The 25118-nt window shown below is 48.2% G+C and overlaps 1 protein-coding gene across 7 annotated transcripts in view; it reads right to left on the bottom strand.

Annotated features, from left to right (window-relative positions):
- GNAS (GNAS complex locus) overlaps window positions 1-25118 on the bottom strand; it is a 186980-nt gene that overhangs the window by 52353 nt on the left and 109509 nt on the right. For 3 of the 7 annotated variants that reach the window (XM_075571339.1, XM_075571342.1, XM_075571341.1), the window contains exon 3: window positions 8580-8636. The exons of the other annotated variants lie outside the window; for them this stretch is intronic. In XM_075571339.1, coding sequence (XP_075427454.1) covers window positions 8580-8636 — 57 coding nt within the window. The remainder of the gene's footprint in view (window positions 1-8579; window positions 8637-25118) is intronic. 7 annotated transcript variants of the gene reach the window in all.

Below are 25118 nucleotides of genomic sequence, written 5' to 3'. Positions count from 1 at the left end.
CAAGTCCCGGGAACCCCGCGTCCGGATTATCGGGGGGTTTCTATCCGGACACGAGAGGTAGGGTCTCAGCGTTTAACAGAAGAAACAAACCCTCTCACAGCGCGCAGATCCACGAGTACATGCAGAGCTCAGAAACACTCTGACCACGGGTCACCACGCTTCTGACCACGGGTCACCACGCTTCTGACCACGGGTCACCACGCTTCTGACCACGGGTCACCACGCTTCTGACCACGGGTCACCACGCTTCTGACCACGGGTCACTAGTCGGAGGGGAAGACCACCGTTGCAAAATGAAAGACAAGGGGTTCTCAACTCCCGGCCTCAAGAACCTCCCAAAAAGGTCAGGTTCCTAGGATATCCCTGCTTCAGCACAGGTGGTGCAGTCTAAGACCGAGACACTGGTTGAGCAACCTGTGCGGAAGCAGGGATATCCTTAATACCAGGCCTGTTGGTGGCCCTGGGAGGACTGAGTTGAGAACCTGTCCTGTAAGAAATTATTTGCCATGTTCCCATTACGGGAGGATAGGTACCCAGGAGTATATATACCCATGCTCTCATTACGGGAGGATAGATACCCCAGGAGTATATATACCCATGCACTCATTACGGGAGGTTAGATACCCCAGGAGTATATATACCCATGCTCTCCTTACGGGGGGATAGATACCCCAGGAGTATATATACCCATGCTCTCATTACGGGAGGATAGATACCCCAGGAGTAAATACCCATGTTCTCATTACGGGAGGATAGATACCCAGGAGTATATATACCCATGCTCTCATTACGGGAGGATAGATACCCCAGGAGTATATACCCATGCTCTCATTATGGGAGGATAGATACCCAGGAGTAAATACCCATGCTCTCATTATGGGAGATAGATACCCCAGGAGTATATATACCCATGCTCTCATTACGGGAGGATAGATACCCCAGGAGTATATATACCCATGCTCTCCTTACGGGAGGATAGATACCCAGGAGTAAATACCCATGCTCTCATTACGGGAGGATAGATACCCAGGAGTAAATACCCATGCTCTCATTACGGGAGGATAGATACCCCAGGAGTATATATACCCATGTTCTCATTACGGGAGGATAGATACCCCAGGAGTATATATACCCATGCTCTCATTACGGGAGGATAGATACCCCAGGAGTATATACCCATGTTCTCATTACGGGAGGATAGATACCCCAGGAGTATATACCCATGCTCTCATTACGAGAGGATAGATACCCCAGGAGTATATACCCATGCTCTCATTACGGGAGGATATTCACCCCCAGGAGTATATATACCCATGCTGTCATTACGGGAGATAGATACCCCAGGAGTATATATACCCATGCTCTCATTACGGGAGGATAGATACCCCAGGAGTATATATACCCATGCTCTCATTACGGGAGGATAGATACCCCAGGAGTATATACCCGTGTTTCCATTACAGGAGGATAGATACCCCAGGAGTATATACCCATGCTCATTACGGGAGGATAGATACCCCAGGAGTATATACCCATGTTCCCATTACGGGAGGATAGATACCCCAGGAGTATATATACCCATGCTCTCATTACGGGAGGATAGATACCCCAGGAGTATATATACCCATGCTCTCATTACGGGAGGATAGATACCCCAGGAGTATATACCCGTGTTTCCATTACAGGAGGATAGATACCCCAGGAGTATATACCCATGCTCATTACGGGAGGATAGATACCCCAGGAGTATATACCCATGTTCCCATTACGGGAGGATAGATTCCCCAGGAGTATATATACCCATGCTCTCATTACGGGAGGATAGATACCCCAGGAGTATATATACCCGTGCTCTTATTACGGGAGGATAGATACCCCAGGAGTATATATACCCATGCTCTCATTACGGGAGGATAGATACCCCAGGAGTATATACCCATGTTTCCATTACAGGAGGATAGATACCCCAGGAGTATATGCCCATGCTCTCATTACGGGAGGATAGATACCCCAGGAGTATATACCCATGTTCCCATTACGGGAGGATAGATACCCCAGGAGTATATATACCCATGCTCTCATTACGGGAGGATAGATACCCCAGGGGTATATACCCATGCTCTCATTACGGGAGGATAGATACCCCAGGAGTATATATACCCATGTTCTCATTACGGGAGGATAGATACCCCAGGAGTATATACCCATGTTCTCATTACGGGAGGATACCCCAGGAGTATATACCCATGTTCTCATTACGGGAGGATACCCCAGGAGTATATACCCATGTTCTCATTACGGGAGGATAGATACCCCAGGGGTATATACCCATGCTCTCATTACGGGAGGATAGATACCCCAGGAGTATATGTACCCCAGGAGTATATATACCCATGTTCTCATTACGGGAGGATAGATACCCCAGGAGTATATATACCCATGCTCTCATTACGGGAGAATAGATACCCCAGGAATATATACCCATGCTCTCATTACGGGAGAATAGATACCCCAGGAATATATACCCATGCTCTCATTACGGGAGGATAGATACCCCAGGAGTATATATACCCATGTTCTCATTATGGGAGGATAGATACCCCAGGAGTATATATACCCATGCTCTCATTACGGGACGATATATACCCCAGGAGTATATACCCATGTTCCCATTACGGAAGGATAGATACCCCAGGAGTATATACCCATGTTCTCATTACGGGAGGATAGATACCCCAAGAGTATATATCCCATGTTCTCATTACGGGCGGATAGATACCCCAGGAGTATATACCCATGCTCTCATTACGGGAGGATAGATACCCCAGGAGTATATACCCATGTTCTCATTACGGGAGGATATTCACCCCAGGAGTATATACCCATGTTCTCATTACGGGAGGATATTCACCCCAGGAGTATATATACCCATGCTCTCATTACGGGAGGATACCCCAGGAGTATATACCCATGTTCTCATTACGGGAGGATAGATACCCCAGGAGTATATATACCTATGTTCACATTACGGGAGGATAGATACCCCAGGAATATATACCCATGTTCTCATTACGGGAGGATAGATACCCCAGGAGTATATATACCCATGCTCATTACGGGAGGATAGATACCCCAGGAGTATATATACCCATGCTCTCATTACGGGAGGATAGATACCCCAAGAGTATATACCCATGTTCTCATTACGGGAGGATAGATACCCCAGGAGTATATACCCATGTTCTCATTACGGGAGGATACCCCAGGAGTATATATACCCATGCTCTCATTACGGGAGGATAGATACCCCAGGAGTATATATACCCATGCTCTCATTACGGAGGATAGATACCCCAGGAGTAAATACACATGTTCTCATTACGGGAGGATACCCCAGGAGTATATATACCCATGCTCTCATTACGGGAGGATAGATACCCCAGGAGTATATATACCCATGCTCTCATTATGGGAGGATAGATACCCCAGGAGTATATATACCCATGCTCTCATTACGGAGGATAGATACCCCAGGAGTATATACCCATGCTCTCATTACGGGAGGATACCCCAGGAGTATATACCCATGTTTTCATTACGGGAGGATAGATACCCCAGGAGTATATATACCCATGTTCTCATTACGGGGGGATAGATACCCCAGGAGTATATATACCCATGTTCTCATTACGGGAGGATATATACTCCAGGAGTATATACTGTTCTGCAAGGAATTTCTTACGGTGCTTGTCAGTTTGTCGGTAAAACTGCTGAACATACCAACAAACTATACAAACTATACAAACTACACAACGCTGGACAAAGCCTAAATGGCATTCATGTTGCCGCCAAGTTTAACGCCCGAGTTACGTTTTACAATATACATTGCATTTTTAAGAACAAAAACAGAAGTTATTCATTTTATGAGGAACCACCAGATCAAACGGATAAAAACGCACAAAATAAAACACATCTTGGAGTCGGCTCCCGTAGGACCCGTTAACAACGGAGAATCTTAGCATGTCCCTGTCCCACCCAAAATGTGCAGGATTAAGTTATATACTGCGCCGGGAAAGTAAAGAACTCTGAATGAACCGGTCACACTGTAGCAACCGCTTGGAAACGGATCAATAACTCACCAGAACCGGCCCAGAAAAGGTGCAGTATTAGATAATACTGTCTGCACTTTTTATTTATTATTTAAATTTTTTTACTCCCAATGTCATTTTTGATGATTTTTTTTTAATGTGCTGATCATCCTTTGGTTGCTACAGCAACCAGTTAGAAAGTCACATCCACTTTTTCTTTTGAAACAGACACACACACACACACACACACACACACACACACCTTTTTGAGCTCTGCCCTTTGACAACAAAGTATCACAAACATTTGTTGCTGTGTTCCAAACAGCAGACTGTCTATTACTCTGAAAGCTGTAACAATAATGAATTATACTTTTCCAATATAATGTTACATATTGGCTGCAGCATTTCACAGACTGCACTGCAACGATAGAAGGCGGCCATTTCGTTAGGCACACAAATCAGGTTTTTGACAGATTTGTAACAGGAGCAGCAAACGATTGCCAGCTTAGGTAAGAATGTAGAATTATACATTTTCACGCGCTTTACATATTTATAAAAATGTAAAAAAAATAAAAGGGGGGGAGGGAAGAAGAAAAAAATGTAGTGTTTCTGCTTTAATACAAAGCATAACATCAAATAAACCAGATACAGATATTTGGCATTTTCACGGTTTGTACGTTTATTTGTAGAGGGGGGTCGGGGTCGGCGCGTCGCCTGGTTAACACCCGGCTTACAACAGCATCATTAAAAAGTGGGCACCTCCTACCACTGCCACTGAACCAGCTAGAAAGAGGAGGGGTGTTAGACCAGAGGGGGCTCAACTGCAGTCTTCGACTGAGCCACCTGCGCTGAAGCAGGGATATCATTAAAACCTGACCTGCTGGTGGGGTCGTGAGGACTGGAGTTGAGCACCCGTCTTAGACTAAAGAACTCTGTAACCTCCACTCACACCCCACCGATATCCTGTTACCTCCACTCACACCCCAGAGATTTCCTGTTACCTCCACTCACACCCCACCGATATCCTGTTACCTCCACTCACACCCCACAGATATCCTGTAACCTCCACTCACACCCCACCGATATCCTGTAACCTCCACTCACACCCCACCGATATCCTGTAACCTCCACTCACACCGCACAGATTCCGTTACTCCACTCACACCGCACAGATTTCCTGTTACTCCACTCACACCGCACAGATTCCGTTACTCCACTCACACCGCACAGATTCCGTTACTCCACTCACACCGCAGATTCCGTTACTCCACTCACACCGCACAGATTCCGTTACTCCACTCACACCGCACAGATTCCCTGTTACTCCACTCGCACTCCACAGATTCCCCGTTACCTCCACTCACACCGATATCCAAGAACACACAAGAAAATCCCCCCCCCTTCTTTTTAAAACATAAACGGTCTTGGGCAGATGAAATGCATTAAATGCGCGCGTCATGGCCTTACTCTAGGACTGCGCCCGTGTGCGCAGATACAATGCAGCGGCGACGGCCGAAGACGCAGTGAGCACATCCAACGCAAAACAAACTGCGATGTTACACAAAACAGAAGCTTTCTATTCCAGGCGATGATGTGAAAAGAGAAACATGTCCGCTAACCCAGCGTGTGCGCAAACCGGGGGGCGCGACACACGGGAAGAGCAGGCAGGGGGGGCGCACAGCGCAGGACGTTCGCGCACCCCTCCGTTAACGCATTTGCTAAACAATGTCTAAGTATTTAATGGCATAACCGTGCTGGAAAACATGAGCACATTATTCCCAATAATTAGGACAAAAATGGTTTTAAATAACAGGGGCGGCAACTCCAGTCCTCAAGGGCCACCAAGAGGCTATCCCCTGCTTCAGCACAGGTGGCTCAATTAGTGACTCAGTAATTCTGACCATTCCAACCAAAATGGACGCCGGCATTCGGCTGAAGGCGGCCCTCCACCGCAGCCAATCCGCCGTTCCGAAGGTATGTTTTATTACGGCTTAGGGTAGGGGGTTAATTTAAGGATTTTAGGGTAAGGGTTTATGGTGGAGGGTATTAGGGTAAGGCCTTGGGGTAAGGGGGTATTAGGGTAAGGGCTTAGGGTAGGGTGTTTAGGCGGTAAGCGGTAAAGTGGCCAGCGGCGGCAAGGTGAGTCGCAACAAAGCGCCGGCAGCGAAACAGTCACAGCCAAATGTCCTAGACAGCTGATTGAGCCACCTGTGCTGAAGCAGGGACATCCTGACCTGTTGGTGGCCCTTGAGGACTAGAGCCACCCCTGTTTTTAATGTTACCTTTGTATTTGTTGCTGAATCTAGTCTGTTTAAGGACATTAATTGGGAGAGATTGTACCATTTTTTGTGTCTGTCTGTGCGCGTGCATGTCCGTGCATGCGCCTGTGAGTGTGTGCGAGAGAGAGTGTGCGAGAGAGAGAGAGTGTGCGAGAGAGAGAGAGTGTGCGAGAGAGAGAGAGTGTGCGAGAGAGAGAGAGGGAGTGTGCGAGAGAGAGAGAGTGTGCGAGAGAGAGAGAGTGTGCGAGAGAGAGAGACTGCGAGAGAGAGTGTGTGCGAGAGAGAGTATGTGTGAGAGAGAGAGAGTGTGCGAGAGAGAGAGAGAGTGTCACAGAAGTAAAAACACACGACAACCAAATAAACAACAGATAATATAAATAACACAAAGGGAATAAGTACTGCATACATAAAAGTAACATTTAGGAAGAGGAGTCCCTGCTCCGAAGAGCTTACACTCTAAGTGGTAATGGGGAGAACGTACAGAGACAGTAGGAGGGCGTTCTGGAAGTGCGTCTGCAGGGGGCCCAGCTTTATGTATCGTGTATATAGTGTAGGCCGCGGTCCCAGCGCCTTCTACAGGACGTGCCTCGGCGTGCGTTGCGCAAACAAACACCCCCCCCCCCCTCACTGGCGCTGGGCCCAGTAAGTACCTTCGCGCGGAACGCGCTGCACTACAATTTTTCACAAGGACATTCAAATTGAACTTACAATTTGCGACGGAGGGGTGGCCACGCCCCCGCCGGTGCTTCAGCCAATTAGGGCGAACCAGTCGCGTGAGGTCATGGCCACAGCCCCTGGAAACTCCCAGCCCCGCTCCCCCCGTCGCAATCACCGGCATCTTCTCCCAGACCGCAGGTCGCGGTGAAGCACTGTTCACGTGCCGCCCCCCACTGGGCGCGCAGGGACCGCGGCCTTAGCCACGGTGTTACTCATATGCTTCATTAAGCAGGTGGGTCTTAAAGGTGGATAGAGAGGGTGCTAGTTGGGTACTGAGGGGAAGGGCATTCCAGAGGTGTGGGGCAGTCAGTGAGAGAGGTTTAAGGCGGGAGAGGGCTTTAGATAAAAAGGGGGTAGAAGAAGACATCCTTGAGAAGAACGCAAGAGTCGGGATGGTGCATAGCGAGAAATTAGGGCTGAGATGTAAGGAGGAGCAGAAGAATGTAAAGCTTTAAAAGTGAGGAGAAGAATGGAGTGTGAGATGCGGGATTTGATTGGAAGCCAGGAGAGGGATTTCAGGAGGGGAGATGCTGAGACAGATCTAGGAAAGAGTAGAGTGATTCTGGCAGCAGTGTTTAGGATAGATTGTAGGGGAGACAGGTGAGAGGCAGGAAGGCCGGATAGCAGGAGGTTACAGTAATCAAGACGGGAGAGAATGAGGGCCTGAGTCAGAGTTTTAGCAGTCGAGCAACAGAGGAAAGGGCGAATCTTTGTTATATTGCGGAGGAAAAAGCGACAAGTTTTAGAAACGTTCTGAATGTGAGAGAGGAGTCGAGTGTGACCCCTAGGCAGCGTGCTTGGGCTACTGGGTGAATGATCGTAGTTCCAACGGTAATGTGGAAGGAGATAGTAGGGCCTGGTTTGGGAGGAAGTATAAGGAGCTGTTTTTGCCATGTTAAATTTAAGTCGGCGGAGGGCCATCCAGGATGATATCGCAGAGAGACATTCAGAAACTTTAGTCTGTACAGATGTAAGGTCAGAGATAGAAAAGTATATTTGAGTGTCGTCAGCGTAGAGGTGATAATTAAACCCAAGAGATGTTATTAGGTCACCTAGAGAGTGTGTACAGAGAAAAGAGAAGAGGTCCCAGGACAGAGCCCTGGGGTACCCCCAAAGAGAGATCAATAGAGGAGGAGGAGGTATTAGCAGAAGAGACCCTGAAAGTACGATGGGAGAGGTAGGAGGAGATCCAGGATAGAGCTTTGTTCCGAATACCAAGAATATGGAGAATGTGAAGGAGAAGAGGGTGGTCCACAGTGTCAAATGCTGCAATTTTAGCAGTGGTTTCATAATCTGGAATCGCTTTAAAACAAAACCAGGTTTGGGATATATGGCGATACTTTGCACCAAACGCTGCCACAGAATCGGTGATATTCCAAGTTACACCAGGACATGGCGTTATTTGGCACGATATAACGCGCTACATCAGTATGAAGTCTCACACATTCCTTTACACGTTTTAAAAGAGACTCGATAAGTAGCAAACCCATCTTACAGCAGCAGCGTTGGCGTGGCGTTTCTCTGTTCGTCTGACGGTGAGCAGCACGAGTATCTACAACGAGAAATAATTAACCCAAGTTGCCAAATCTGCAACGGCAACATTGGAAATGTTACAGCAACCGCAGGATGATCAGAATGTTAAACAATATATTAAATTGTATCGGGTATGACCTCCTCCCGATGCTGGCCAAAGTGGGACATCTAAGCATATCTGGTAGTCATGCCCCAAGATCACTACATTATGTTATTCTGGAGTAAAATGAGCAGCACCCCCTCACCCCTGGAACATGGAGTCGCTGTGAATAGATTTGCCAACAGAGGAACTAAATAAGAACTTAGATATTTTAATAATGCACATGTTAAAAATCAGCAGCTAAATCCGCGATAGCGGGTCACTGTAAAAACCCGTAGTTCCCCGGACGGATTAGTGCAGTCAAAAAACAAAATAAACCCGATAATGACCATGGAAAAAGTCACCCGCTTGCTGACCGGCGAGTATAATAGCGATCTGGGGGTATGGGAACCGTCAGCGTCCTATGGTGTCCAAACTAACCCAATACTGACCCTACTGTGTATAACGACTGCCCTGAAATGGTGACGGGAACGGTTTCCTGGCCTCCCCAGAAGACGAAATGATTGTGCCATGGAAAGTACCAGCTTCCAGACGCTCCCTTTCTCCCCATTTGGTGCCTCCCTTCCCCATTTATACTTTGTAAAAAAATTAAATAGAAGTTATATAAAACATTGGTGTTTTTTTTATTGCATTAGTGGGGGGGGGGGGGATGCAGTCAGTATTATGTAACACTACAGAACTGATTTGTTTGTTTCTAAAAAAAAAAATATTATATATAAAATTTAGTATGTTTGTTTTGCCGCTTTAAGATGTTATTGACACTTCTTTTTAAAATGTAATTTAAAGATATACAGGCATAACCCGCATTAACGTACGCAATGGGACCGGAGCATGTATGTAAAGCGAAAATGTACTTAAAGTGAAGCACTACCTTTTCCCCCACTTATCGATGCATGTACTGTACTGCAATCGTCATATACGTGCATAACTGATGTAAATAACGCATCTGTAACAGGCTCTATAGTCTCCCCGCTTGCGCACAGCTTCGGTACAGGTAGGGGAGCTGGTATTCCTGTTCAGGACGTGCTGACAGGCGCATGCGTGAGCTGCCGTTTGCCTATTGGGCGATATGTCCTTACTCGCGAGTGTACTTAAAGTGAGTGTCCTTAAAGCGGGGTATGCCTGTATTAGCTTTACAACTATAGTTCTGGCAGCAGAAATATATACACCTACATATAGAGTAATACCAGCTCTTATTACAGGCGCGTAGGCAGGGAAAGTGATGGGAGAGACCAGGTAAGCAGCAGTTTGTAGAGATATATCCTTTTCTCCTTCTACAAAACTGTACGTAAATATAACACACGCACACGGCGGAGGCAGAAGACTCACAGCACACGCGAATTTGGGGAGGGGGGAGAGAAATGTTTGGCACGGTCAATTTATTTTAAAAAGTGGAGCGGGGGGGGGGGGAGAGAAGTTGTCGTCTCAATGGGAATTGGGGTTTCTAACGCAAACAATGCCAGCTTCCTGCCTGACGCGGAGACACCAGGTTATCGCTCTGAGCCAAGAATGTACAAATGTCCTCCGAAACGAAAGAGAAAATAAGAAACGGCCTCTGCAGCGTTTGTACCGGCAAACGCCCTGGCAGCGGAAGAGGACGTATCCCAGAGAGTTTGTCAGCCCCAGGAAGGGAGCCCCCCATGAAACGGGAGCACCCCAAAGCCTGGAAAAGGTCGCTGGCGCAGGAAGAAATCCCTCCGCGGAGACCGAGCGCTGCGGTTTGCGAGCCCTCTCCGGCGACGGGATTATTCTGCAACGGTAGAATGAAATGCTGTGTAAGCTCATCAGCATTCGCGGGGTTTATAACGCCGCAGGTGAGAGTGATGGAAGGCGGCGGCGGCGGCGAAGGACTTGTATTCCTTTTGGGGTTTTCAAATCCGCGCGAGAAACCCAGGATTCAAAGCGTCCGCCAACAAAAAAAAAAAAATGCCGCCAAATTTTACCGGTCAAGTTAAATATTGTTTACTCTCGATTATGAATATTTTATTAAGACCAGCCTGGTAGAAAGATTGTAGGCTCATGGAGCAGCAATCACCTACCTTTTCCCATGGTGGGGTGGGGGAAGAATTGGTGGAACCGTTCCTGGGCCGCCACCGGGTTACCGAAAATACTTCTTGGTGAATTTACCAATCTCACTTCTTGGTTCCAAGGGGGGGGGGAGGGGGGGGATTTAACTGTCCGTCCAATAGGAAAGCCGCAGCCGATTCCGATGCAGCTGGCCCGGAGGTGTGGCTGACCGTTACCCCTGGAGGAAGGTTGAAATCCGGTAACTTCACCGGTTGTGCATCCCAAGAACCATGGCTATCCGGAGGAAAAGACTAGGGTTTGGTGGAGACCACGCAGGGGGGGGGGGGGGGGAGAAGCGGTTAGGCGGGCTGGTTCATATAATATTCGGAGGAGAGCATCAAAACATACTTTACCGTCATATATATTTAACTGTAATGAGGTTCGTTAAACCTGTAATGACGCGTAGCTCCCCTCACACGGTTATTATTTTCAAATATTTTCCTACGATGGCGCGCTCACCTCTAGCTCCTCCCCATGCGCACCAATCTTTTTTTAATTTTTTAATTAATGTTTAAACTATGGAGCCCAAAACCGAAGTGAACGCGGTTGCCACGCGGCTCCCACATCGCGGCTTCCAGAGCGCCCGATCAAAGCGGCGCAGGACGGGGACTTATCGGGGGAGTCTGCGGGGAAAGCAGCTCTGCCTGGGGAAGGGGGGCAAATTATATTAGGAGTGAACGTTTCCTCGTGAACACGACTATTGCAGGCTCAAGGCCAGGGCTGGGCAAAGCTAGTTCTCAAGGGCCCGCCAACAGGTCAGGTTTTAAAGGAAATCCCTGCTTCAGCGCAGGAGGCTCAACCAGCGGCTCAGTCGTTGACTGCACCACCTGTGCTGAAGCAGGGATATCCTAGACTGCAGTTGGCCACCCCTGCAGTTTCAGCACAGGTGGCTTAAAATCAGTGGCTGAGTCCTAAGACTGAGCCACCTGTGCTGAAGCAGGGATATCCTTAAAAACCTAGAGAACTGGAGGGGCTCACCCCCCGGCCTAGGTCTTCTTAAATAAAAGTGAAAAGCGGCTAGGAAATAATAATAATAATAATAATAAAATAGAAGGGTTGGTTATCCAAAGTGAAAGGCATCACAACGAACTCCCTCTCTCGGGAGGCCATCTTTAAAATCAGAAATCGCACAGCTGCGCCTTCTCCTGCCGGAGTCGGGGGGGTCAGGGGGGGGGGGGGGAACACCTTCCAGCAATATTCTAAAAACAGGTCAGATTAAGCGAGGAAATGAATGACTACAAAATATCGTTTGTGACACAGCGTGACGAGGACTTCTCGCTAATCGCATTAAAATGGTGGCCTGTTTACATGAACCCCAAGACTGGTGCGTAACTTTAATCCACTCGGCGCAAGAGGCGGAAACGCACGGAAAAAAAAAAAGCACCGATTTTGCTCACGCTGCAGGTGTGGTTAATAAAAACACCCAGCGTTAACAGTTACCAACAGCAAGAGCCACGGTCACACCGAGATCCCTGGTTGGTGGAGGAAGACCTGTCACAGCAGAGCCCATAAACAACAAAAACCGCAACCGGCGAGTCTTTGTCCGTACCATTTCCTCACCGGGAAATTTCCGTACATGTGATCTTTACCCACAATCTCCGGTGTTCCCTCAGCACGGCTTCATGGCCTTTTTTTTTAAATTTCTCCTTTTGTTTCTCAATGAGCAGAGCGATCATGTTGAGAGAGCGACGCCACCAGTCACGGCGCTCTGATCCTACCGACAATCGCAGCACCCGGCGAATGCTTGTACAGTCCCGGCTCTGAAAGCCAAGCCACCATTCTCCGAAGCAGGAAAAAGTGATCAAACGCAAGATCAGACCCTCCATATATACACGATACGCAGGTACCACGTATAGTGACATCACCAAAGCTCTCTACAGTAAACATGCTGCTTTAAGAGAACGCCACACCTCTCCGTTAAGGGACGTCGGTCTAGTTCCTTTCAGACTGAAAAACCTAGAAAGCTCAAGTAATCGTTAAAAAAGATGTCGCTCAACTTCGTTGATTTAAGACTTCTGCATATAAAAAGTTAAACTTCATCTTCCCATTCTTATACTAACCACATGTTGTTGTGAAATCATTGGATGTGCGTAGTGTCTCTGCAATTATATCCACCATTTTGATTTTGTAGCAATCTCCCCGTCCCCCGTGTAGCCCAACATTGGAGGAGGGCCCCATTGTCAAAAAAATATATCATATAAAAGAGGTCATGCGAAGGAAGATACCCTAACCATACTACAGGCACACCCCGCATTAACGTACGCAATGGGACCGGAGCATGTATGTAAAGCGAAAATGTACTTAAAGTGAAGCACTACCTTTTCCCCCACTTATCGATGCATGTACTGTACTGCAATCATCATATACGTGCATAACTGATGTAAATAACGCATCTGTAACAGGCTCTATAGTCTCCCCGCTTGCGCACAGCTTCGGTACAGGTAGGGAGCTGGTATTCCTGTTCAGGACGTGCTGACAGGCGCATGCGTGAGCTGCCGTTTGCCTATTGGGCGATATGTCCTTACTCGCGAGTGTACTTAAAGTGAGTGTCCTTAAAGCGGGGTATGCCTGTATTAGCTTTACAACTATAGTTCTGGCAGCAGAAATATATACACCTACATATAGAGTAATACCAGCTCTTATTACAGGCGCGTAGGCAGGGAAAGTGATGGGAGAGACCAGGTAAGCAGCAGTTTGTAGAGATATATCCTTTTCTCCTTCTACAAAACTGTACGTAAATATAACACACGCACACGGCGGAGGCAGAAGACTCACAGCACACGCGAATTTGGGGAGGGGGGAGAGAAATGTTTGGCACGGTCAATTTATTTTAAAAAGTGGAGCGGGGGGGGGGGGGGGAGAGAAGTTGTCGTCTCAATGGGAATTGGGGTTTCTAACGCAAACAATGCCAGCTTCCTGCCTGACGCGGAGACACCAGGTTATCGCTCTGAGCCAAGAATGTACAAATGTCCTCCGAAACGAAAGAGAAAATAAGAAACGGCCTCTGCAGCGTTTGTACCGGCAAACGCCCTGGCAGCGGAAGAGGACGTATCCCAGAGAGTTTGTCAGCCCCAGGAAGGGAGCCCCCCATGAAACGGGAGCACCCCAAAGCCTGGCGCAGGAAGAAATCCCTCCGCGGAGATCGAGCGCTGCGGTTTGCGAGCCCTCTCCGGCGACGGGATTATTCTGCAACGGTAGAATGAAATGCTTTGTAAGCTCATCAGCATTCGCGGGGTTTATAACGCCGCAGGTGAGAGTGATGGAAGGCGGCGGCGGCGGCGAAGGACTTGTATTCCTTTTGGGGTTTTTAAATCCGCGTGAGAAACCCAGGATTCAAAGCGTCCGCAAAAAAAAAAAAAAATGCCGCCAAATTTTACCGGTCAAGTTTTACCGGTATTGTTTACTGTCGATTATGAATATTTTATTAAGACCAGCCTGGTAGAAAGATTGTAGGCTCATGGAGCAGCAATCACCCCCCTTTTTCACATGGTGGGGGAAGAATTGGTGGAACCGTTCCTGGGCCGCCACCGGGTTACCGAAAATACTTCTTGGTGAATTTACCAATCTCACTTCTTGGTTCCAAGGGGGGGGGGGGGGGGATTTAACTGTCCGTCCAATAGGAACGCCGCAGCCGATTCCGATGCAGCTGGCCCGGAGGTGTGGCTGACCGTTACCCCTGGAGGAAGGTTGAAATCCGGTAACTTCACCGGTTGTGCATCCCAAGAACCATGGCTATCCGGAGGAAAAGACTAGGGTTTGGTGGAGACCACGCAGGGGGGGGGGGGGGGGGGGCGGCTAGGCGGGCTGGTTCATATAATATTCGGAGGAGAGCATCAAAACATACTTTACCGTCATATATATTTAACTGTAATGAGGTTCGTTAAACCTGTAATGACGTGTAGCTCCCCTCACACGGTTATTATTTTCAAATATTTTCCTACGATGGCGCGCTCACCTCTAGCTCCTCCCCATGCGCACCAATCTTTTTTTAATTTTTTAATTAATGTTTAAACTATGGAGCCCAAAACCGAAGTGAACGCGGTTGCCACGCGGCTCCCACATCGCGGCTTCCAGAGCGCCCGATCAAAGCGGCGCAGGACGGGGACTTATCGGGGGAGTCTGCGGGGAAAGCAGCTCTGCCTGGGGAAGGGGGGCAAATTATATTAGGAGTGAACGTTTCCTCGTGAACACGACTATTGCAGGCTCAAGGCCAGGGCTGGGCAAAGCCAGTTCTCAAGGGCCCGCCAACAGGTCAGGTTTTAAAGGAAATCCCTGCTTCAGCGCAGGAGGCTCAATCAGCAGCTCAGTCGTTGACTGCACCACCTGTGCTGAAGCAGGGATATCCTAGACTGCAGTTGGCCACCCCTGCAGTTTCAGCACAGGTGGCTTAAAATCAGTGGCTGAGTCCTAAGACTGAGCCACCTGTGCTGAAGCAGGGATATCCTTAAAAACCTAGAGAACTGGAGGGGCTCACCCCCCGGCCTAGGTCTTCTTAAATAAAAGTGAAAAGCGGCTAGGAAATAATAATAATAATAATAATAATAAAATAGAAGGGTTGGTAATCCAAAGTGAAAGGCATCACAACGAACTCCCTCTCTCGGGAGGCCATCTTTAAAATCAGAAATCGCACAGCAGCGCCTTCTCCTGCCGGAGTCGGGGGGGTCAGGGGGGGGGGGGGGAACACCTTCCAGCAATATTCTAAAAACAGGTCAGATTAAGCGAGGAAATGAATGACTACAAAATATCGTTTGTGACACAGCGTGACGAGGACTTCTCGCTAATCGCATTAAAATGGTGGGCTGTTTACATGAACCCCAAGACTGGTGCGTAACTTTAATCCACTCGGCGCAAGAGGCGGAAACGCACGCGGAAAAAAAAGCACCGATTTTGCTCACGCTGCAGGTGTGGTTAATAAAAATACCCAGCGTTAACAGTTACCAACAGCAAGAGCCACGGTCACACCGGGATCCCTGGTTGGTGGAGGAAGACCTGTCACAGCAGAGCCCATAAACAACAAAAACCGCAACTGGCGAGTCTTTGTCCGTACCATTTCCTCACCGGGAAATTTCCGTACATGTGATCTTTACCCACAATCTCTGGTGTTCCCTCAGCACGGCTTCATGGCTTTTTTTTTTAATTTCTCCTTTTGTTTCTCAATGAGCAGAGCGATCATGTTGAGAGAGCGACGCCACCAGTCACGGCGCTCTGATCCTACCGACAATCGCAGCACCCGGCGAACGCTTGTACAGTCCCGGCTCTGAAAGCCAAGCAACCATTCTCCGAAGCAGGAAAAAGTGATCAAACGCAAGATCAGACCCTCCATATATACACGATACGCAGGTACCACGTATAGTGACATCACCATAGCTCTCTACAGTAAACATGCCGCTTTAAGAGAATGCCACACCTTCGTTAAGGGACGTCAGTCTAGTTCCTTTCAGACTGAAAAACCTAGAAAGCTCAAGTAATCGTTAAAAAAGATGTCGCTCAACTTCGTTGATTTAAGACTTCTGCATATAAAAAGTTAAACTTCATCTTCCCATTCTTATACTAACCACATGTTGTTGTGAAATCATTGGATGTGCGTAGTGTCTCTGCAATTATATCCACCATTTTGATTTTGTAGCAATCTCCCCGTCCCCCGTGTAGCCCAACATTGGAGGAGGGCCCCATTGTCAAAAAAATATATCATATAAAAGAGGTCATGCGAAGGAAGATACCCTAACCATACTACAGGCATACCCCGCATTAACGTACGCAATGGGACCGGAGCATGTATGTAAAGCGAAAATGTACTTAAAGGGAAGCACTACCATTTTCCCACTTATCGATGCATGTACGGTACTGCAATCGTCATATACGTGCATAACTGATGTAAATAACGCATGTGTAACAGGCTCTATAGTCTCCACGCTTGTGCACAGCTTCGGTACAGGTAGGGAGCCGGTATTGCTGTTCAGGACGTGATGACAGGCGCATGCGTGAGCTGCCATTTGCCTATTGGGCGCTATGTCCTTACTCGCGAGTGTACTTAAAGTGAGTGTCCTTAAAGCAGGGTATGCCTGTACTGTACTTCTTGAGATGGATGTACCAAGCTTAGCCATGCCTGTTAGAACACAGACTGCGGGGGTAAACGTGATCAGGAAACCGGCAAATTAGAGATCCTTCAAACACAAAATCAGTGGTCCGATTCTCACAAGCTCCGGGTAAAACGGGTAACAAATGTAGCACAGATTGGCCGTGCACACACCCAAATCAGGACTTGCGCTACAAGGCCTCGCCGCAAAATCGCTCGCAAACACACGAGCAGCTCTACGGAAATGTGCCCGATTTACTGTAATATGCAGAACCAAAACTCACATGGGCCAATAGGAAGCCGGACCTGGCGACATCACGGCTTCCCATTGGCCCGCGAGCATAATGTGAAGGCTGGAGTGGCTGCCGGCGCCCCCTACGGAGGCGAGTATCTCTGGAAGCAGGGGGTCCCCCCGCAGCCTGAAAATAATTCAATTAAACACACTCTTGGATTGCCTCTTAAAAATGGCATCAATACAAGGACTTTATTTTGATATCCACACACTTCTGCTAACTCACAGAAATGGTCTTTCCACGATGAAAAGTTTCTTACTGGTCAGGGCACAAGGGGTCACAAAGTATAAATATAATTATCTCTGAGATTCTGCACGTACAAATATTAAGACTTCAGGGTACACTTGCTCGCCACTTACCCAGGGGGGAAAAAACCACACACTACGCAGTATCACTTTATATTACAGCATGGACATGTTGGAGAGGTGTAAAACCCAGCGGAAAGCTGCAAATATTGGACGGTTCGACCAGAATATTTAAAAAAAATATTCAAATAAAAAAAAATTGTGCCAAATCAGACTTGTCCCAAAATCTGCCGCAGCTGTGACCCGAGGGGAACTTGCGCTATATAAAATTCGCTTTTAAAGTCAACAGTGTTTTCCTTTCTGGACTTTTCGCAAGCTCGCCGGTTTGCATGGTGTGGGCAAAGCACGCTCTTAGACACATCCAGGATTCGCTCCCAGGAATTGGCCGGAGGAAAACCCGATCAAGCTCCTGGACAAACTTTTTACTGGAATATGAATGAGTCCCCTCCCTTTACCAACTAGGCTCAAGGTTTCCAGTAACGCAGAGAGAGCACCTTGAACCTAGGAGATAAAGAGTCATCACAGAGCGAAAGGCAACGCAATACAGACGTTCTGAACACACACACACACACACACACACACACACACACACAATTAATGTAGGAGGGCAACTTTGACCACATGATCATATTCATAACTCACTGGTGGTACAGAGAACTACGTTTCCGTATCCCTGACCACTGTTGGGAGCCCAGTGGCACCCAGGCACCACCATGATGGCCGAGGTCCCAGTTGCATGACCACTGTTGGGATCCCAGTGGCACCCAGGCACCACCATGATGGCCTAGGTCCCAGTTGCATGACCACTGTTGGGAGCCCAGTGGCACCCAGGCACCACCATGATGGCCTAGGTCCCAGTTGCATGGACCTCTTTACTTCCTTGCAGATCAGGGCGGCTGCTCAGCACGATCATCCGCTAGAGAATTCGCATTTTCATGATTATGTAACTGTAAAGCCCATAGGGTCTCTGGCGTGGCCAGGCCGGGGATGTACCAGGTACATCTGTAGGGCAGCAAAGAGATTGCTCGAGAACATATATTTAAGGTAATCCCATTCACCTATAACACACACACAAAAAATAAATAAAGTGTGCGTGATACGCTGCTACTCTATTCCCAGAGTACAATCACAGCTCAGCCACTGTCTGCAGTATATTGCAGAGCAGGGGGTTTTAACCTCTCTTTGGTTAAGGAACCCTACAATTATATTGTGAAATTCTTAGGAACCCCCAACCCTCTCTAATAGCGCGCCTGAGATCAGATGCATTGTAAGGAACCCCAACCCTCTCTAATAGCGCGTCTGAGATCAGATGCATTGTAAGGAACCCCAACCCTCTCTAATAGCACGTCTGCGATCAGATGCATTGTAAGGAACCCCAAACCTCTCTAATAGCGCGCCTGAGATCAGATGCATTGTAAGGAACCCCAAACCTCTCTAATAGCACGTCTGAGATCAGATACATTGTAAGGAACCCCAACCCTCTCTAATAGCACGTCTGAGATCAGATGCATTGTAAGGAACCCCAACCCTCTCTAATAGCGCGTCTGAGATCAGATGCATTGTAAGGAACCCCAACCCTCTCTAATAGCGCGTCTGAGATCAGATGCATTGTAAGGAACCCCAACCCTCTCTAATAGCGCGTCTGAGATCAGATGCATTGTAAGGAACCCCAACCCTCTCTAATAGCGCGTCTGAGATCAGATGCATTGTAAGGAACCCCAACCCTCTCTAATAGCGCGTCTGAGATCAGATGCATTGTAAGGAACCCCAACCCTCTGTAATAGCACGTATGAGATCAGATGCATTGTAAGGAACCCCAACCCTCTGTAATAGCACGTATGAGATCAGATGCATTGTAAGGAACCCCAACCCTCTCTAATAGCGCGTCTGAGATCAGATGCATTGTAAGGAACCCCAACCCTTTCTAATAGCGCGTCTGAGATCAGATGCATTGTAAGGAACCCCAACCCTCTCTAATAGCGCGTCTGAGATCAGATGCATTGTAAGGAACCCCAACTCTCTCTAATAGCGCGTCTGAGATCAGATACATTGTAAGAAACCCCAACTCTCTCTAATAGCGTGTCTGAGATCAGATGCATTGTAAGGAGCCCCAAACCTCTCTAATAGCGCGCCTGAGATCAGATGCATTGTAAGGAACCCCAACCCTCTCTAATAGCACGTCTGAGATCAGATGCATTGTAAGGAACCCCAACTCTCTCTAATAGCGTGTGAGATCAGATGCATTGTAAGGAACCCCAACCCTCTCTAATAGCGCGTCTGAGATCAGATGCATTGTAAGGAACCCCAACCCTCTCTAATAGCACGTATGAGATCAGATGCATTGTAAGGAACCCCAACCCTCTCTAATAGCGCGTCTGAGATCAGATGCATTGTAAGGAACCCCAACCCTCTCTAATAGCGCGTCTGAGATCTGATGCATTGTAAGGTACCCCGACCCCCTGACAATTGCAGGGAACCCTTTAGTAATGCCCAGCGAGCCCGAGCTTTCCGAGGAACCACTGCTGACAATCACTGCCCAAGAGTAGTGGAGACGAGTTCTTACCAGCGGTACGGTGGCTTCCACTTACAGAATATATTTTTCAAACCTTTACCAGTTTCAGCACAGGACGTCCAGTTTGCCACCAGCACAGATACACGTATATAATATAAGGACGTTATCACCACGCCTATGGCATCTGAGCATCTTCTCTCTCCTGGAGAGAGAACAGAGGCTATATTATAACTACCGAGCGGCATCGGCAAAAGCCATAGCCATGTAGGTACAGCTGACAGAAAGCCGGGGGGGTCACGTGGCACCAGGACTATTTAGTAAGGTCCGTGGGAAAGGCAACAATAGGAGGGGTCTTGCTCATGTAATACCGGGTCTGAAGGCTTCATACGTTTGTTTAAATCTCTCTTCAAATTCAGCCACACCGGGCAGAATCTGTCCAGCCCAGTCCCGGAGCCCTCGGTGCCGATTGTGCAAGGGTATTATTCCTCCGTCAATATCAAAAGGACACCGCGAAAACGCAGGGGCGGCCAGCTCCACTCCTCCAGGATATCCCAGCTTCAGCACAGGTGGCTCAATCAGAGGCTCAGTCTTTGACTGAGCCGCCTGTGCTGAAGCTGTTACTGAATGGACCACCTGTGCTGAAGCAAGGATATCGTGAAACGCTGACCTGTTGTGGTCCTTGAGGGCGGGAGTTGGCCACTCCTGGACTAGCGCATCAAGGTGAGCTATAATGAAGACCCATTTTAGCCGGAGCCCGCACCGCTCGCCTCGCGCCCGTTTCACACGAGGCGCGCGCCTCCCGCCCTTTGCAAAGCCATTGTTTAAAGAAAAAGAAGAAGAGAAATTACATCTGGTGCTTGGTTCAGGAAATAAGCGTTTGAAACCTTAAGTGTCCGGGATTTTAAAATGAAGTAAAAGACTCCGCTAAAGCTTACCATGGTAACCATTATTGTCTTAATCTCCAATTTGAGGTCAACATTAGAATGTTTTATTTATTTATTTTTAAATAAAAGGAGCAGGACATGCCCAGGGAGACGAGACCGACATTACAGGGGTTCAACTTATGGGTGGGGGATTAGGGCGTTAAAATGTGCATTAAACTAGAAGGGCACCGCCAAGATACAATTAGATATCAGCAGGCATTATAATAACGATCAGTATTATAATCCAGGTACTCTCACATTTGATTGGTTTCCCCCCCCCCCTTATTAGCGCCTTCTCGCCCACTAAAGCATCACAGCGACATGGCTAAACAACCAACCCAGGGGGTGACCGGCTGCTGACCAGCTGTTATCCATGTAAAGCCCCAGTCCCTGGACAAGGACCGTACATAAGAGTACAACAAACACAAACTAAACGCTAAAACATGTTCAATACACAACACTGCAACATCTGGTACCAGTCAGACGCGGAAGCGCAAGAAAGTCTGCCAGGGCGGAGGTGGAGCAGCGACCGTTAACCCTCTCACAGAGGCGGTTCATGTTCAGCGCTGCATATTACGGCCGAGACATTCCACCAATCAGAACGCTGGCAGCCACGCGTACGCATGACTCGTCTAATTAAATGGTAGGAGGCTTTGCAGAAAAACGCAAATGCGGATCTGCGACCGATCCCTTTATTAATGCACATCTGCCGACGAGACACTTTACACCGCCACAAAAAGCCGCGACCAACTTCAGTCCAACGCGCTTTAATATTACAACAGAAGCCAAGCCAGCAAACCATAACCGAATGCATCAGAATACAAAACGTTAGTCATAAATATGCAACATTTTCACAGAGATGGGAAGCAAATATAAATATTTCAAGTCAGGTGTTAAAGATCAAGAAAGGCTCCGATCACGGCAATAATTCTACAGTCCGTGAATTACACTGTAATATGACATTACCACAAAAAGGACTATATATTCTGCCAGTCACATTGCAGAGGTAGGGGGGAGAGGAGGGGCTATTTTAACCACTTCAGTTCCAGGACGCTAGCAATACTTTACCCGTTTCTCCAGCACTGAAAATTGTAAAGAGATCCTCCACAGGAAACATCTCGCTATTTGCACGCGTTCTCACGCGCAGTCACATCATTTTAGCACAAGACCAAATTTTACAAAAAGGTACGACTAGCGAAACGCGTAGGGTTTATTTGCGATGGGGGCTTTCAACAAATGTGGTGATGTCAGGACGTGATCCAAAGAGCAGCCGACGGAGCGGCGTACACGCGGACGGTAGCGCACACAAGGCCGGTTAGTATGGACCCCCCCCCCATCCCGAGTGAAGGAGACGCCCAGGCTTAAACAATCAGAGCCAGCAGGTACCAAAGATGGCGGTTTGGTTTCCATACCGATATTGCAACAAATCCTTGTGTTATTCCTGAGCTCGAAGGACTGAGCAAGCAAATGGGGAACATGGACCTTGGTCTTTTTTTTTTTAAATGTGATGCAAAGTTCTGTGGGGAATATCATGTGACCAGGCAGTCACTAGATACAATTGGTGCACTGCTAGAGAGAAGGCAGGGCTCAAAAAGGGGCGTGCCAGAGCCTGTTTCAGAAGAGGAAGGGGGTGTGACTTTGTAAATAGTTGCTATAGAAACAAAAAAAAAATGCTTGTTACATTATAATATATTACAAATGTCATTGAGTTGTTTTTAAAAAAATGCTACAATTATTTTCTCATAGTACAGAACGGATTTATTAAAAAAAAAAAACACGTAGGATACTGCTTGGTCAGCAGCTTTAAAATGGTTATATTTTTGCCTGCGTTTATAACCTCTGTACCACATATATGACATTATCTTAACTTACACCTGTGTTTCAGTTAGCTGCCTAAGCAACGCGCACGCAATTAGCAGGAGGAGCGCATGGAAGGGCCACACTTGACCTGCAGACCCCCAGTTGAAGACCCTAGCTTGTGCAGTAAAGAATGCAGCCTGCAAGATCGGGGGGCATTCCCTGCGCTTTCTGCTGCCTCCCCACCTTGTTCCAAGGAACCAGGGGGGGGGGGGTCAAAAATGAAGCGCTCAAAGCTGAAGCAGCGTGTTGTTAAAGGCCGTGTGGGATCAAACTGGAAATGTCGAGGCCTAGCAAGTAACGCGGTGACTGTTCCCTTATAGCAGGGCGGCCAACTGCAGACTCATGTCTCGTTCTGCTGAGGCCGCGTTTCCCCGCCCTAAACGTAAAGGATGGACAGCCATTTCCTCTCATACAAAGGTGACAGGAACGCGCCCGTGCGACTCCGTGTTTCAATGCTTTCCAAGGGGAACGTTAAAAGAGAAACAGAAAGCTACAAATACACGAAGCGTTTCCTCCACCAAGAAATAGCAGGCGAGCTGCGGGCGGGACACACGGGGGGGTTTATTTTGGTAACGACCGCGGGAAGTTGCAAGAAGAATCTTTTCCAAACTGGGCAGCAAATCAGAGAATGATCGAACGGACGGACGGACGGACGGACGGACAGACGGACAGACGGACAGACGGACAGACGGACAGACGGACAGACGGACAGACGGACAGACGGACAGACGGACAGACGGACAGACGGACAGACGGACAGACGGACGGACAGACGGACTACAGCCGTGATATGTAGGGGAGCGATGGGATGTGCGGGGGAGTGCGGCCATATCTGCCCTTCCATTGGCTGCCCGCCGAGCACGTGACCGCGTCGCGGCACGGGTAGACAAAGTTATTGTCATCACTGCCGGCGGACGCACCATGGTTAGAGGGGAGCGGACACAGAAGGAGCTACGGGGGCCTGCCTGACTAGAGGGGAGTGTCTGGTGCGCGGCGCGCACGACGTCACGCGCGCCACCGTGACCACTGGGGACGCGGCCGTAGGCTACGCATTGATAACATCACAGAACCCTCTCAGTCGCTTTCTGCTTAACGACACCTCAAATGTATCTCCGGCAATTCTGCACCAGTCACAAGAATCTCATACAGGTGAGCAACTTCTGCACCAGTCACAAGAATCTCATACAGGTGAGCAACTTCTGCACCAGTCACAAGAATCTCATACAGGTGAGCAACTTCTGCACCAGTGACCAGAATCTCATACAGGTGAGCAACTTCTGCACCAGTGACAAGAACCTCATACAGGTGAGCAACTTCTGCACCAGTCACAAGAACCTCATACAGGTGAGCAACTTCTGCACCAGAGACAAGAATCTCATACAGGTGAGCAACTTCTGCACCAGCGACAAGAATCTCATACAGGTGAGCAACTTCTGCACCAGTGACAAGAATCTCATACAGGTGAGCAACTTCTGCACCAGCGACAAGAACCTCATACAGGTGAGCAACTTCTGCACCAGTGACAAGAACCTCATACAGGTGAGCAACTTCTGCACCAGTGACAAGAACCTCATACAGGTGAGCAACTTCTGCACCAGTGACAAGAACCTCATACAGGTGAGCAACTTCTGCACCAGTGACCAGTACCTCATACAGGTGAGCAACTTCTGCACCAGTGACAAGAATCTCATACAGGTGAGCAACTTCTGCACCAGTGACCAGAATCTCATACAGGTGAGCAACTTCTGCACCAGTGACCAGAATCTCATACAGGTGAGCAACTTCTGCACCAGTGACAAGAACCTCATACAGGTGAGCAACTTCTGCACCAGTGACAAGAACCTCATACAGGTGAGCAACTTCTGCACCAGTGACAAGAACCTCATACAGGTGAGCAACTTCTGCACCAGTGACCAGAATCTCATACAGGTGAGCAACTTCTGCACCAGTGACAAGAACCTCATACAGGTGAGCAACTTCTGCACCAGTGACAAGAACCTCATACAGGTGAGCAACTTCTGCACCAGTGACAAGAATCTCATACAGGTGAGCAACTTCTGCACCAGTGACAAGAACCTCATACAGGTGAGCAACTTCTGCACCAGTGACAAGAATCTCATACAGGTGAGCAACTTCTGCATTAGTGACCAGAATCTCATACAGGTGAGCAACTTCTGCACCAGTGACCAGAATCTCATACAGGTGAGCAACTTCTGCACCAGTGACCAGAATCTCATACAGGTGAGCAACTTCTGCACCAGTGACCATAATCTCATACAGGTGAGCAACTTCTGCACCAGCGACAAGAATCTCATACAGGTGAGCAACTTCTGCACCAGTGACAAGAATCTCATACAGGTGAGCA

The sequence above is a fragment of the Ascaphus truei genome, chromosome 15 (genome assembly GCF_040206685.1).
Source record: "Ascaphus truei isolate aAscTru1 chromosome 15, aAscTru1.hap1, whole genome shotgun sequence".
NCBI classification, from domain to species: Eukaryota; Metazoa; Chordata; class Amphibia; order Anura; family Ascaphidae; genus Ascaphus; species Ascaphus truei.
This window is presented reverse-complemented; position numbering and strand designations above follow the sequence as displayed.